This window comes from Trachurus japonicus, chromosome 8 (assembly GCF_045865225.1).
Source record: "Trachurus japonicus isolate A0001 chromosome 8, Traja_1.0".
In the NCBI taxonomy this organism is placed as follows: Eukaryota; Metazoa; Chordata; class Actinopteri; order Carangiformes; family Carangidae; genus Trachurus; species Trachurus japonicus.
The window spans coordinates 20744707-20761269 of NC_140914.1; the positions used below are offsets into that span (position 1 = coordinate 20744707).

Genomic DNA, 16563 nt, shown 5'->3' on the forward strand with positions numbered 1-16563 from the left:
GTCAATAACGTAATAATACATTACATCAATAATAAATCATTACAAAATTATTACATTATTATCAGTTATTACGTTTGGGGTTGCTACAAGGATGTACACTGAGATAACTTTTATGTTAGTTGTTGCATTTCTAGAAAAAGATGAACTAGGTTTTATGTTCTCCTGATCAAATCATTTCCTGAAGTGGTTTGAATGGTGTAATGTATTTTCCAGTCAAAATTAAATATCACATTTGTCTAATAGGGCTTTGTCTTGTGACTGTAACAATGAGCAGGTGAAGAGATGGAGGAGGAGAGACAAGATGACAAAGGAGGAGGAGGAAGACGAGAGTCTGAAACCAAACCTCTATTTGTGACAGATAAGAAAGGTAATTTGAAAAAATTTTATTTCATTTATTAAAGGGATAGTTCAACATTTTGGCAAATTTGCCTATTGCCATAATCCCTATAGCCATAGTAGGTTTATTACTTTTAATTATAGGTGCATGTTGTTTTGAGATCCGTGGGGCAGAGATGTGAGCTGCTCAGTGAACACAATGGAGGTGAACAGTACAGGTCCCCTGTCCCTCAAATCTCATCAAATACAAAATCCAACAACTTCAAAATGCTTGTGGAGAAGTTATGACCTGCACATTCGCCACAATATGAAATAATAATGTAACATTAAGAGATGGAGTTGTTTTCAAGGCAAATGCATAGCCATAACTACACACAGCTGCTGGGCGGAGTGATTTCAAAAGTGCAAATAGTTCAGAGTATTTGCTTCATGTGTTGTAGTGTTACCAAATTATACATGATTATTTCATAGCGTGGCAAATGTGCAGGTCACAACTTCTCCATGAGAGCGTTTTGGAGTTGTTGGATTTTGTAGGCCTACAGTATTTGATGAGTTTTGAGGTACAGGGGACCTGTACCATTCACCTCCATTGCTTTCGCCGCAGATCTCAAAACAACATGCACCGATAATTAAAGGTAATGAACCCAACCTACCCCTATAACTATAGGGATTATGGCAATAGGTGAATTTGCCAAAATGTTGAACTATCCCTTTAACTATTGTAATCAAACCATTAATGGATTTTCAGTGTGACCCTGTTCAATCTGTTTTTCTTACATGACCTGACAGAAGAAGAGCTGGAAGAAAGTGCAGCTAAAACCACGGTAAAATAAAACCCATTATAGTACAGTTGCCTATCTTCTCTAATTCTAAAATATTTTTTTTAATTTCTTAGTGCACAACCCATAAACCTAACCCTATAAAAACCAGATGTTTTCCATGATATTTTCTTTTACAGCTTAAAAGGTTTTCATTTCAGTAGTTTGCTCTGTGTTTGTCAGTGAATTAGTTGATTTGACAAAACTTTAAGAAAGACATATTTTCATTATTGCTCTCTCAGCTGCAGACATGCACACCTTACATCAATCTGATGCCTCTATGTCTGATGCCACTTTAACATGTTGGTCTCAATGAGCAACTGTCACAGTGGCTCCCTCACTGGGTCAGAGCTGGTAACATTTCAGTGACTGAATGTGGACACTGATTTAGATTGATTTATTGTTTGTTTTGGATCACAGGGATGAAGTTCTTTTAAAAGTGCACTGTAAAAAATGTTCAGTTGCCTCAACTTAAAAAAAAATGAGTGAACTAGTTGCATGAATTATTGAGTTTTACCTACTCTTCCAGTCTGGTGGGGTCAACATAAAAAAAATCTGTTCAGTGTTCATTTGTCCCTCCAATTAATAAGAAATTTTAGTTTTACCAACTGAAATTAAGTTTTCCCAACAAACACCATCAAGTTTTAACAACTAAAATTACAGAATTGACAGAAAATTTGATCCCTCACTTAACATAAATGAAACCTTGTCATTTGTTTATGCTCAAGTAACACTAACATTTAAAAACATAAAATGACTATGTGGGGAATGATTAAACCTTTCTTGGTTTAATCATTTCTGATTTATTGTTCACTGAGTTGTGATAGCACTGTATGTTGTTGCTCTTCAACTTTGGACCTTGATTCCCAAATTCAAACACATTAACCTCAGTTCTAACCTGGTGAAATCGATTATCTTCTTAGTCTGAACCTTGTCAAGCTGAAGATCCAGCAATAACAACCACAGGAGGAGAGTCTGACATAAAGTCTGTACCATCTGCAAGCAATGAGAAAGGTAAGATTTTCATGAGGAACTGAAAAAAGGTAATGTTTAATGAGTTATTTTTCAGTTTCACTTCATCATAATTTATTAAAGCAGAAGTAAGCGGAATTTTTGTGTTAATATAAGTCTTAAATAGTTATATCTTCCGACCCCAATGACTTACATAGAGTGTTTGGTCTGAAACACGGGTCTGTCAGTCACTCTGCTCTGCTGTAAGTCGAGGAGAAAACTTTCCTTGTATCCTACAACCTTTATCCAATGAGGAGAGAGAACGGCATGAAGGGGCGGTCCTCTCTGTGTGTGCAGCCAAGGGATGCGCGATTGCGCTTGAATGTGGTGACGTAGGGACGAGGACCAATAGATCCATGACGAGGGCGGGGACTGCTAACTCCATCGGCTGACAAGAATTTAGCCAAAACGACCAGATCGCTTACTTCTGCTTTAAACTAATTTGGCTACTTTGACCCTTCAGCAGGTGAAGTCAACGAGGTTAAAGCTGAAAACAGCATCAACATTAGTGAGCTGTCTGCAGAGGAGAGACAGACACTCAACAACACAAGTCCAACATCTCAGACTGTTTCTACAGATATCAAAGAACGTGAGAATCACTGTTTTTTTTCTTTCTTTTTTCATTTAATTCAACATTCAGCAAAATTAATTTTCTGTGATAAAACATTGAGATGCTGTTCTTGTTGTTTCAGTGATTCCCAGTCTTACACTTGTGCTATTTGGTGACACAAATTCTATTGAGGTCGGATCCAATAACATCTTACTTGACCATGATGAACAATCTCACGAGAGGCAGTTTTCATCCAAACTGTATGATCTGTGTGGTCGACACATCTCCATCATTGATATGCTTGGTCAGCAAAACACTGACGAACTCCCTTTGTATCAGGGAGTTCATGCCTTTCTCCTGCTGTTACCAAATGGTCAGCATGGCAGCCATTACAGTTCAGGAGTGCAGTGGTTAGAGAAAACCTTTGGCAAAGAATCACCTGATTATTTAATGACAGTTGTGACTCATGGTTTGGGTGAAAAATGTCCCAGTGCACTGACAGACCTGAAAAACTTCTGCTGTTTTGATGAAAAAAGATTCCACACATGTACAAAAACTATGACAGACGTAAATGAAATAATAGCACTGCTGGAAAAAATAGATGTCATGGTCTGTGGAAATGATCCACACTGCTACAGTGGATGGACATGTGGTGGTGAGAATAAAGAGCATGAAGAAGACCATGACCACAAAAACCATGAAGAAGAAAAGAGAGATTCTACAGTGTTTCATCCAAATCAAGCAGGTGAGATTTAGAAATTACTCATGACATTTTACCTATATTAAAATATCTATCTATTTATCATAACACTTAGAGAGAGGAATTATATTATTTACACAGTAAATAAACATTTAACAATACTGAAATTCCACCTGCTGTTTTTTATTGTGTTGTGGATAAAGGGAAAGAACAGAACACGGATGAAAATGAGATAAAGGTAAAAAAAAAAAAAAACTTAAAACCTTCATTATGAACATCATTACATGACAACATCTGTTTTCTACAACTGAATCACATCTCTTCAAGTCTTTTTAATCTCAAACTTCCTCTTAAACAATCTGACTGAACTCGAGTTTTAAGGAAAACATTTTTTTACTTTCATCAGTGTGACCAAGTGAATGAAGTTGATGACCTCGAAAACTCAGAGAAGAAAAGCAACCACTCAGGAGAAGAGTCTGCAACCAGTGAGAAAGGTAACATTTAAATGAAACCTACTGAGACTGATACATGTAAGACACTGTGCAACATCTCACACTAGCTTAGGACTGTAGAAATAAAATGCATTTATATCTCATGAGTTTATTGTAGCAGATGTCCATGGGACAGTGATGTGCATACACACATTATTTTCCTAAATAAACAATAAGCCATACAATTGTTGCAATTAATCTTTTAAATGGTTCTTGTTGACTAAATGATTTGTCTCATGTTTGATCCTACAACATGCTTGTTGTCACTTTACCCTGCAGTGGATCAGCCGGAGGAGAGAGCGGCTGAAACTGAGGAACAGGTGAGATCTTTAATTGTCTGTAGATACTGTCACAAAGTAACATTTCTTTTTCAAGGCGGGCTTACACTGTACGATTTTGCCACGATTTTCTCGTCCCAGACGAGTCGCAGCCTAATTTGCATAATCTTAGAGGGATCGCGGGGTCGTGAGCATAATCGGGACGTATGGTTAGTGAGGCTCTGCGTCTGAATTTTTAAACAAAGTGCAGGCGAGAGAGAGAACTAGTGAGCCTCCTCTGACAGCTGCAGGTGAGCCGCAGGTGAACTACACGTCAGCTGGCTGGAGAGCGTCGCTCTCTCTCTCTCTCTCTCTCTCTCTCTCTCTCTCTCTCTGCAGCACCGGCCTTGGAGGTGATGCGCGCTGTCTGTGTGTGTGTTTGTCGGTCTGATCTTCCACATGGACTCTGCTATATAGGAACCAATATCAGGAACCAATGTCAATTTGAGGTTTACAATCAAGCAATTATAGAGCAGCACAAATCTCAGCGGCATCGCAGGGTAATCGTGGTGGAGCGCAATCGTAGAACGACGTGCAATTAGTGGGGGTCTGAGACTGATCTGAGACGTAGGACTGAAGAGGGGCGCTCGTGCAGTTTGAGATGTGAACAGACGAATAGTCGTGCAGTGTAAACCCGCCTTAAATAAACTAGACTCAGGAAATCATCACCTAATCATCACTTATGGGCTTCTACTCATATGTGGTGGTGACTGTGTCTGTATTTTGGTCTTTTGTTTTGTTTTGTTTTGTTGTGCATATAGGGATGCTTTCTGGGCCGTGTTTCAGAAAGCAGGCTCAACAAACTCTGAGTCAAATCCCAAGCTCCGGGTTGACTGAGCCTGGCTGGAAAACTCAGAGTTTTCGGTTTCAGTACAGGTGATCAGAATGAGTTCAATCAACTCTGAGTATGTTGAGCCTGAGGGAGGCGCGTTTACCGTGAGCACAAGAAGCCATCATCTGAGCACAGATACGAGTAACAATGAGAGAAAGAAAGAAACAGGGCCACTTATTTCACTCTAACCAAACTGGGGATTAAATTGATGGCATGTGGAGTTATGAACACATTAAAAAAAAGAATTCAGCCAAAACAGCATGATAGAGTGGGGGAAAAAAGTGCAGAATGTGACCTCTAAAAAACTCTGAAAATGGGACAAATTCTTATTGATACACGATAGTAATGTCTGTCATGTAGCTCACTTGTTGCCAATGCATTTTCTTATGATCAATAAGTGGTCACTGATAGAGGCCGTGTGTGTGTGTGTGTGTGTGTGTGTGTGTGTGTGTGTGTGTGTGTGTGTGTGTGTGTGTGTGTGTGTGTGTGGTTGTGTAATGTGTGGCCTCTCAAAAATGCTGATTTCAATTATTTCAAATATTGCTATGGGGGCTGAAGGGCCTACAGATGTTTACTGGCCTACATCTTCAATATGTGCCAAACAATAACTTAATACGGCCCGACGAGCTGAAAATCGACACAAAATCTCCTCTGATGATAACGAATTATCCACCATGTGTGGTGAAATGGTAGGCTATTGTTCTGGACCGACAGAAACAGGCTCTACTGTAATTATCCGCTCTTCAACAGCCTTTAAATAAATTTCACTACGACGTCCATGACTTAGTTTTTCGGACATGATGTCTCTCCTTCCTGCTCCACACTCAGCAGGCGATCAACCTCAGGCTTAGATGGATCAAACCAGGGAGCAGGTTTGCTTCACAGCACATGTTGCCATATTGACTCAGCATTATGCTGAGCTGGCTCTCTGAAACGGAAAACTGAGTTTCCCTCATCTCAGGCTTAACATACGGATGCTAGCGAATGCTAGCGGCAGCACTATCTGCCACCGCTCCATCCCACTAGCTCAATGCTATCTTCCGCTAGCGGTGGCAATTAGCATCCGTCGCTACCACTCACTTCCCAGCTCACCACACCGGCCCTCCTACTTGTTACAGCATAACACTCGAGGCTCCCATTGTCAGTGACAGGCAGGTAGGCTATCGGCCGGCGGCTTCAGCGCTTCACTCACACTGTATTTCCTTTTCTTTGCCGTCCTGACAACTGCTGCTGCTGCTGCTTCTGTCAGGGGCAGGAGGCGTGCACAGTTGAGCCCGAGAGGAGGGGCCCAGTTTGAATGTTTAAAAAAAAAAAAGAAAAAAAAAAAGCTACAAGAAACAAACCTCCAGACTCTAACTAAACTAAAACTTGTATAAAATGTATAAAATGTTTTCTCAGTGTGATCCAGTGGATGACTCTGGAGATGCTGAAAACTCAGAAGTGAAAGAAGATGGCAAAACAGAGGAGGGGAAATCAGTAGCCACAGAGAAAGGTAACATTTTCAAATTTAATTTACAAATTAAGGAAGCATTTAAAACAGAGCGACTTCAGCACAGACAGCAAGATAGCAAAACACTGCTGTCTTTGTAGCCAAGAGCCAACCGCGATCAAAAAGCCACTCATAGCCACAAATAATTGCTCAGTGAGTTCTGTTTTTGTCTCTTTTCAATAGAAACCAGGCTAAGCTAGCAGGTTTTTGATGCCTCCTATTATGTGCTGGGACCGTATTTGTACTGTTTACGAAGTATGGTGCTGTTGATTGTGGTTGGCTCTTGGCTACAAAGACAGCAATATTTTGCTATCTGGCTGTCTGTGCTGAAGTCGCTACAACTAGAGAAGTTTGCGGTCAGCAAACTTAATCGTTCTCGATTTCACGGTGCGTTACACCATGGGTTAAATTTACGCTGGAATATCCCTTTAAAATTCAAAATTATTGAGATTGAATAAAATTGATTTGGAACTTTGGTTCATTCTTGCTTTCCAGGTACCATACACATGGATGAGCATGAAATCAAGGATAAAGTAAGACTTTTCAAATATATTTCACAAGCTCTGAATGTTTCTGTCCCACTGAGTGACATTACATTTCCATATACACATGTATGTATTTATTATTATTATTATTATTATTATTATTATTATTACAGCTGCCAGGGAAGATTTCAGAGATCAACAGAGGGAATCAAGGTCAAAGAGAAACTGAAACTCTGCTTCAGAGACTTCACCTTACAGAAAAACATCAACAGAAGTTGTCACCAGCAGATTTTCTTAAAATATGTCAACCAGTGAAACAGGAACATGAAATATCTGCGGAAGATCTAGCTCAGACTTTTCTTCAGAGGTTGATGATGTTGGACTACAGAGCCAGATATATTCCTGTAAGACAAGACAGTGGTGAGGTGAGCCAGTCAAAATCTGTTGCAGTGTCTGATGGTGTTGAGACAGAAGACTGTGATTTTGATACTCTTTTTAGCCCTAGTGTTGACTGTGATCAATCAAACCAGACTCACATTCATCCCATGGACGTGCAAATGGCAGTATTTCACTGCTCAAACAGCTTCCTGAAGCAGAACATGATGACAAAGCTCTCACAGTGTCAGTACGCTTTACCTTTGCTTGTCCCTGACCCTGTCACAATGGATGTTGAGTGTCCTCTGTGGACATTCAGACAGATAAGAAAAACATGGAAGATAACTGAGATCAAAGATGAGTCAACCATCATCACCATGAAGAGTTTACCCATCTGTGAAGCTGAGACACCCATGGTGTCATTTTTCCGCCTGGGTTCACTGTCAGTGTCTAAATCTCAGCTGATCAATACTTTGATCAACGACCGTCACAACACCTTCTTCCACAGAAACTGTCCAGGTAGCACCAAGTCTCGCCATCTGATGGATGGTGTGGCAGAGATTGCCTGGTACTGTCCTGCCGGGAAACCTAATGATGCCTTCACTGACTGCACTGCCTTCTGTAATCTTCATGGTGATGCTCTGTCAACGGAAAAACAACGTGACATACTTACTGAAAAATCTTCAGTCAATGTTGCTCTGTTACCAACTTTGGATAAGGGTGACAAACGTTGGGCTGTTATCTCAGATCTTCTGAAGTCTCCAAAGCCTCTCATCTGTCTCATTGCTGACAATGATTCTTCTGCAGTTCAAATGAAAAAAGGAAAATACAAAATGGGTCTAAAAGACAGAAGCCAGTCAAATGTTTGTGAAGAACTAAAAAGGATCATTAGAGAGATCTTGTCTGGACCACTTTCATCATTCCAGCTTCAAACCATGGCTGAGGTCTCTGGAATCAGAGTGGATGAAGATGACACAGTCTGTCAAACAGGGAAATCTGCTGCTATGGAAATAGTCACTTTACTTCAGGGGATGGATGTTTCAACCATTAAAGATAAATTCCTCCCTTGTCATGGCCGACTGTGGCATGAGTGGTGCAGAACACACAAAGAACTGTATCACCTCAAAGGAAACAAAGGAAACATTGAGAGGGAGAAAAGTGAAAAGGAATTAAGACTGAAGAAAATACGACAACAGCAATGTGATGCTTCCTGCAGTGAAGTGGTGAAGTTGTTCATTAAAAGTCTCTCAACTTTGACATCAACAGACAAAGAGTGTTTCCTGAAATGGACTCAGATCTTAATAGATGCCCTCTCCACAGACGATCTCACGTCAATTCTCCACAACTACGATGAGAAGTGGTCTGAGCTCTTGACCATGAAGAAGAAACATGACAAATCTGATCTGTTTAAAACAAAACAAACTGAGCTTGAAGAAATATCAACAAAACTGCAATCAGCAACTTTTGGCTTGGAGCACATCTTCAGAGAAATGGGACAGATCTATGAGGCCCATAAGTCTCTGCAGGGACAAACACAGAGTGGACAGACTGACTGGTCTAAATACCCTGAGCTGGCTGCTGAGCTGATGATATCAGGACACCCTGTGGAGCTGATGGATGGTGATGCAGGTCATGTGCCTCTAACATGGGTCACTACTCTTTTAGATGAAGTTATCAAGAAGCTGGGCGACCAGAGAGTTTTCGTGTTGTCAGTTTTGGGCGTACAAAGCAGTGGAAAATCAACCATGCTGAATGCCATGTTTGGGTTACAGTTTGCAGTGAGTGCAGGCAGATGCACCAAGGGTGCCTTCATGCAGCTGGTCAAAGTGTCAGAGGAGATGAAGACAGAGTTGAAGTTTGACTATGTTCTGGTGGTGGACACTGAAGGACTGCGTGCTCTTGAATTAGCAGGTAACACCACTCTTCACCACGACAATGAACTGGCAACATTTGTTGTTGGTCTGGGAAACATGACACTGATCAACATCTTTGGAGAAAATCCAGCTGACATGCAAGATGTTCTGCAGATTGTTGTTCAGGCTTTCATGAGGATGAAAAAAGTTAAACTTTCCCCAAGTTGTGTGTTTGTTCACCAGAATGTTACAGATATTTCAGCTGCAGAGAAAAACATGGATGGAAAAAGACGCCTACAAGAGAAACTGGACCAGATGGCCCAAATAGCTGCCAAAGAGGAGGGTTGTGATGTTGAGTGTTTCAGTGACGTCATTGTATTTGATGTGCAAAATGATGTGAAATACTTTGCCCAGCTATGGGAGGGAAGTCCGCCTATGGCTCCTCCAAATCCAGGTTATAGTGAGAGTGTCCAAGAGCTGAAGAACTTCATCCTCTCTAAAGCTTCACAGTCTGCTGGGATTCCTCTTTCACAGTTCAAAAACAAAATCCAGGACCTGTGGAGAGCCCTACTGAACGAACACTTTATTTTTAGTTTCAAAAACACCCTTGAAATTAAAGTGTACAGAAAACTTGAGGCTCAGTACGGGAACTGGACCTGGACCCTGAGGAGCAACATGCTGACCGTTGAAAACCAGCTGTACAATGAAATTGAAAATGGAAAACGTGACAAGGTTGACCTCAGTTACCTTTTTAGTGAAATGAGCAAAACACATGAAGAAATCAAAAAAGATATGACAACATACTTTGACGACGACAGAGACAAAGAAATGTTGGTTCAGTGGCGAGGCCGATTTGAGAGCAAAGTCAAGGAGTTTCATGAAGAACTGGTGAGAGGGGTGAAAAGAAAACTGGAGGGAGTTATCCAGCAGAAGACGGCTTGTAAAAAGCTTGATGATCAGACGACAGAGTTTGAGAACAAGCTGCTACAGAAGAGCATAGAGCTAGCTCATCAGTTAAAAGACAAGGCACAAGATGAAAAGGAACTTAAGCGGCAGTTTGACTCTGTTTGGAGAGGCTGGGTGAGAGAACTGACTGCAGATATAAAACCTATTGAAGACATTGACTTGGAGGATGATCAGATAAATGCGATTCAAGAGCTTGGTTTTGAATGGGCTCTCATTAATGAACGCAGAAACAGTGGCAGATACAAGAAAATATCAGAGGTTGGTGATTACTCTGATTATGTGACTGTCATCAAGCATCAGGAGCCGAGTGACGAAAGCAAACAATCAGAATCAGAAAAGAGGACGCACAAAAACACAAAAGAGAAAGGGGGATCTTCATGGAGAGTATGGACGGCTTTTAAAGATTTCTTTGGATTTTCGTCAACACAACACAACAGGAGTTTTTTACCCTATGAAGAAAAGGATGGTCTCAGGTCGCTGATTGATTATGTTGACAGCCAGTCACTTGAAACAATCAAGAAGAAACCTGTAGCTACAAGAGGCTACAGATCAACTTATTTGCAAGAAGTGGCCAATAATGTCTGTGAGAAAGTGGCAGAATTTGAATCACAGAGCAAATATGCTCTGAAGAAGGAGTTCACAGTTGATCTCTTACTGTATGTGTTTGTCAGAACAGAGAGTTTGCTTTCGGCGTCCCATAAGGAATTCAAGAAGAAGAATGATGCATGTGCTCATTTAGAAAGCAAAAGGGATCAATATTACAACATTTTCAGAAGCTTCTGTAAAGGAAACTCTTCTACTGTTGTACTCGGAGAGATGATCTGTGACAAACTGAAGGATTCCACTGTTGAGGCTGTCTGTAACAAGACTGCCATTGATCTCGCTGGAGAGATGAAATGCAGTTTCCCGGCATTCAATGGGAACAGACTGAACCTGGAGAAACATTTATTGACATCACTGGCAGAGAAAGAAGACTTTGATGATTTCATCACCTACATCACACACCCAAGACAACAAGTAGAGAGCTTCATCAAAAAAGAGGTAAAGAAATACATCTTCACATCACACAGAAGTAAGGCACGAGATATACTCAGCAAAAATGTTGAAGATGTGAAAAAACTTTTGAGTCAGGCTTTATTTACAGCAACAGACAAAGTCAAAACTCAGGGAGGAGACACAGACAAGTGGCTGAGGGAATTTTCCTGTTTGTTGAAAGTCATGTTGAGATTTGATGTCATTTGTTCTGAAAACTTCAGAGACATAAAGAGTTTTGACTTTCTTAAAGAAGAGATAGAGAAAGGTCTTGAACCCATAATGAAGGAGATGAGCAGCCTCTCATTGGATAAGATGAATGAATTCAGACTGAAGCCTGATGAAATCCTCATTGATCAGCTGTGCAATTGCTGCTGGGAAAAGTGTCCATTCTGTGCAGCTGTTTGCACCAACACCATTGAGGATCACAGTCCTGAAAAACACAATGTTCCTTTTCATCGACCCTCTGGGATTGAAGGGTGGCACTTTAGAGGGACAGTGGAACTGGACATAGATTCCTGCACAACATTAGTTGTGAGTGACCAAAGATTCCGCCCCTGTCGTGACTCAGATGTATTCATTCCTTACAAAGAATACGCAAAAGGTGGTGAGAAGTATGCTGCATGGAGGATCACTGCTGATGAGTCTAATCTGACATACTGGAAATGGTTTGTGTGTCAATTTCAACAGCAACTGGAGGAGCATCATGGATTAAAATTCCAGGGCTATGGAGAAATTCCCAGTGAGTGGAGGGAATACAGTAAAAAACAAGCGATTCAAAGTCTGGACGAACTGCACAAATTGTGAGTGAGTACAAGTGATGCGAAGCCTGTGGAGCTAGTTCAGGTCAACTCACAACTCAAGCTGCGCCGATCCTGATCAGCTGATCTGTCACATGCTCTCCTCATCTGATTAGGGCGGGATATTTTAAAGCTCCTGCATACCTAATAATTCCTGGCAACTCTGCTGCTGCTCACTGCTGTCACTGCCACTTTACTGAAAATGCCTAAATTTGCTAGAAACATAAGATAAAACAATTATACGATGTGTTTTGCTTGAGTAATAAATGTGGACAGTAAATCAATATTACAAAGATAGGTACATGTAATAATTTAATGCTTGTAACAAAATGATAGTACTTCAAAGGATAGAGTAAATTATCTACATAGTTGTGAATGAATGTCTTGATATGAGAAAAATCTACATGAAGATGAAACAGTCATTGTTTTTTTTTTCAGTAATTTTTCTTTGAAGAGAAAAAACATAAGTGATTAAACAGATACATACATCTAATTGATTTTTAGAATGGTTTTATTGAACCAAAGTAGCCTACATGAAATTTAAATGATCCTTTTAAATAGAGTTTATGTTCCTGTGATAACTTCAATCCAATTTCTTAAATTTATGTTGAATAACTATATTTGTAAGTCTTTATACTTTAAATTGAACCATGTTCACAGATCTAGGAAATTTTCATTGACAAAGTATTTTATCTACACAGTTTTGTCATGTTAATGTCATTTTATTCTCATTTCCATTGTATTGCTTTTAATGTTGCCAGAGGTATCACAGAATAAGAATTTCATTGTACTGTGTGACGCTGTCTCCGGTGAGAGATTTGAAATTTGAAATTGAAATGTGTTATATTCATTCTTGATGCAAAGAATCTGATTTATGTGAGAAAAATATTGCTGAAACATTTTATCATGTATGTTATCTCCTATCTCTCATGTGTCTAATGAGCAAAATAAAAATACCTACATCAAATTCATAGAAAGACTGTGTCTGTTTTCTGTTTTTTGAATGACAAAGTTTTACTTTACACATTTGAGACCCAATATCTTATCGCTGTAGACTAAATTATGGAGTTGATCCTCTCTGTGCGTTTGTCTTGGGCCCCCGAACCATATATTACGAAATCAGAACTGCACGACTTTTGGAAATGTGTTTAGTCTATTTCGGCTTTTCTGACTAAGAGGGTCTCTCAAGCTTTATGTCTGACAGACTCTGAGTCTCAAAAGCCGAAATAGACAAAACACATTTCCAAAAGTCGTACAGTTCTGATTTTGTAATACATGGTTCGGGGACCCAAGACAAACGCGTAGATGTGTGTTTGGTCCTGATTGAGCCATTACTTTTCAAGAGGCGGGGCTTCAAACAGTCGCATTCCTCTGTATCCTTGAGGCCGCCGTTTCCATAGAAACCGACCAAATCACTTGAAACTTGGCCTGTGGACTCATGGTGAGGCCCTTATCCATCACCCCGAGACCCAACTCTGTGGGAGCATGGGAAAGCCAAGTGGCCCCCCGAGGCCCCCTGGGGCCCCTAGAGCAACGGGACCAAAATATTCTGATAGAGGACTCTCTGATATACAACCTATTAATATTTCATGATGATAACATAAAGCGTGTATGTTTTGTTGAGAAAAAGCAGGAATGGCTGGATTCACTTTGATGTTTGACCCCTGTGACCTTTGACACTTACCAATTGGCTTTATGCACAGCTCCTCTACTTCCTGATCGTACACCAGCTCCTTTAGCTAAAAATTCAGCCTGATAGGCCAAAGCATCTGGAAGCTATTAAAGAATTGCATTTCTCCTTTAATATGAGGTCAGAGAAAGGAGCATTGCTTTTTGGCTATTTGTGACCTTTCTGAATGTCACAGAGCTCTGAATCTTTGCACACACAATCTACTAGACATTCTGGACCACATATTAAAAGCTCATCTTCCTGCATCAAAGTCTTGGTGTTTTATTCAAGGAAACGGGGTCAAAAAGGTCACAGATCAGTGACCTTTGACACTTGTGAAGGTCGCACGGGTTTGAAATTGCACATGGTGGATGGCCTTAGGCCCCGGACAAATGCATGAAACTTTCAGCCTTATAACCCCAAGGATGTAGACGTTATTAGACAAAAGGCTTCTAAATCTAGGCTTTGAAGGCCGAGAAACGAGCCTGGACAGTCAGCTGTGACCCTTCTGGAGGTCCGACAGGTCTGAAATTCTACAGAAACTTTGTCCCTAGTGCTCTGAACAAAATCAAATCAAAATCTCAGCTTCCCGCATCAAAGTCTTAGTGATTTATTCAAGGAAACAGGGTCAAAAAGGTTAAATTTAACACTAATCAGTGACCTCTGACCCTTGAATTCATAATAATGTTTTTCAGATAAAAAATAAAATGTCACTCATTGAATTAAAAATTACAATAAATGTGATGTGATGTGGACCAGAAAGATGCTGGTGAAAATTATGAAAAAAAAGAAAAAAAGAAAGAAGTCAAGCCAACTTTTATGCACTTTATTGTTGAATTTTAACAATATAGCACCATTTTTTTATTCAATGTTGAAAACAAAAAAGATGTTAAGACCTTTTAGTTACTAAGAAAATAATATAAGCTCAATTTGTTTTAATTTTTCATTTGCTGGTAACAGCAAGCTCAACCAATCAGACACGTCGCTGATAAATATGAGGATTATGGGTAATGTAGTGCTTCTCCGTGATATGACATTGGAAACAAAGCGTGTTTTCTTAAAATAAAGTTGATATTACACAGGGCTTTAGAAGCACATTGTTACACAGTCTTCCTTGGATGGTTACAGCGTTATGGCTAATAATCAGATCTTTCTTCAGAATATTGATTAAACAGAGCAGCTTTTTGAACGCGGAAGTGGTCTTCACCTGTAGAATCCACAATCCCCCCCCTCCTGGTCTGACGCAGCTTCCGACAAGGACGTAATTTATTCATTTATTGATTGATTATTCTGCACCAAACACCATGATCACTAAATAAATAAATAAATAGATAACCGAAAGGACGTCCTTGCCGAAAGCTACGTCAGACACAGCAGCATCAGGTTCAATAAAGATTTAAGGAAAAGTTAAAAAAAAAAAGTTTTCCTCTGCTCACAGCGTCTTTCAGTGCCGCAGCCGGTCGGCTGGATCACTTGCTCTGAGCGTCACATATCGCCGCGAAGGGGATTGCATTGGAATCAACTGAAAGCCGAGCGCGTCAAAACCTGACGAAAAACGGGCACCTAATGAGGGACAGTGACCGTTCGTCAGGCTGTTGACGCACTGGGGGTGAGAACGTGTTGGTTCGACACATGAAGCAAATACTTGGAACTACTTTTAAAATCACTTGTGTGTCTGGAATGTAGTTCTGGCTATGCATTTGCCTAAAAAAAAACAACTCTGTCTCTCAATGTTACATTATTATTTCATAGTGTGGCGAATGTGCAGGTCACAACTTCTCCACGAGCGTTTTGGAGTTGTTGGATTGTGTATTTGATGAGTTTGATGAGAGACAGGGCAGGGGACCTGTACCGTTCACCTCCATTGTGTTCACTGAGCAGCTCACATGCCCCACGGATCTCAAAACAACATGCACCAACAATTAAAAGTAATAAACCTACTTCTATGACTATGGATTATGGCAATAGGCAAATTTGCCAAAATGTTGAACTATCCCTTTAATAAATTAAATATCAAATTTTCAAATTACCTTTCGTATCTGTCACAAATAGAGGTTTGGTTTCAGACTCTCGTCTTCCTCCTCCTCCTTTGTCATCATGTCTCTCCTCCTCCATCTCTTCACCTGCTCATTGTTACAGTCACAAGACAAATCCTTATTAGACAAATGTGATATTTAATTTTAACTGGAAAATACATTACACCATTTAAACCACTTCAGGAAATGATTTGATGAGGAAAACAAAACCTATCTTTTTCAAAAAAATACAAAAGTTATTTCAGTGTACATCCTTGTAGCAACCCCAAACATAATAACTGCTAATAATGTAATAATTTTGGCCATTTTTAAATTAAATCAAGCCCATAACGTACGTACGTAAATCACATACATAACTTGTCATAAAAATAACGACAATAACGTAATAAAGTTATGCTAGTAAGTTATTATATTATTATTAATGTAATGTATTATTACGTTTTTGGCCAAGTATTTAAGAAAAACTTGAAATGTAATAACTGGTGCCGATAATATAATACATGTATACAGTACATGAAACATGAGTTTTTGTGCAGTATGCTCATCAAAAATAGGTATGGTTAGATGGCACAGTCATTATATTCATTCATACAATACTACCTTGCAGCACTCTCTCCTTAATTATGGTTATTTGTTAACTGCCCTCTACTCTTTCTGCCCTTTAGCCATTAAAATTCTAACAAATAGACAGTTTCTTATATGAACCATGTATACCATGAAATCAGTGTCTCTTTGGGGATTGTGCATTGTCAAATGGATTTACCACATTTTCTTTCATGGAAAAACATTTTTAATTTCACCTT

The 16563-nt window shown here is 39.8% G+C and overlaps 1 protein-coding gene across 2 annotated transcripts; it reads left to right on the plus strand.

Annotated features, from left to right (window-relative positions):
• The first annotated feature begins 275 nt into the window (after positions 1–275).
• LOC146983153 (interferon-induced very large GTPase 1-like) lies at positions 276–12344 on the plus strand. Of its 2 annotated transcripts, none has more exons than XM_085784597.1 (11): positions 276–367; positions 1126–1160; positions 2078–2168; positions 2629–2754; positions 2858–3460; positions 3619–3653; positions 3822–3909; positions 4186–4226; positions 6454–6547; positions 7040–7077; positions 7203–12344. In XM_085784597.1, exons 1-11 carry the CDS (start codon positions 283–285, stop codon positions 12060–12062), a joined length of 6096 nt encoding a protein of 2031 aa, XP_085640723.1. In that variant the 5' UTR covers positions 276–282; the 3' UTR covers positions 12063–12344. The 2 variants fall into 2 exon arrangements, with proteins under 2 accessions (XP_085640723.1, XP_085640724.1); XM_085784598.1 differs by having other exon boundaries at positions 2632–2754.
• The last annotated feature ends 4219 nt before the right edge of the window (positions 12345–16563 follow it).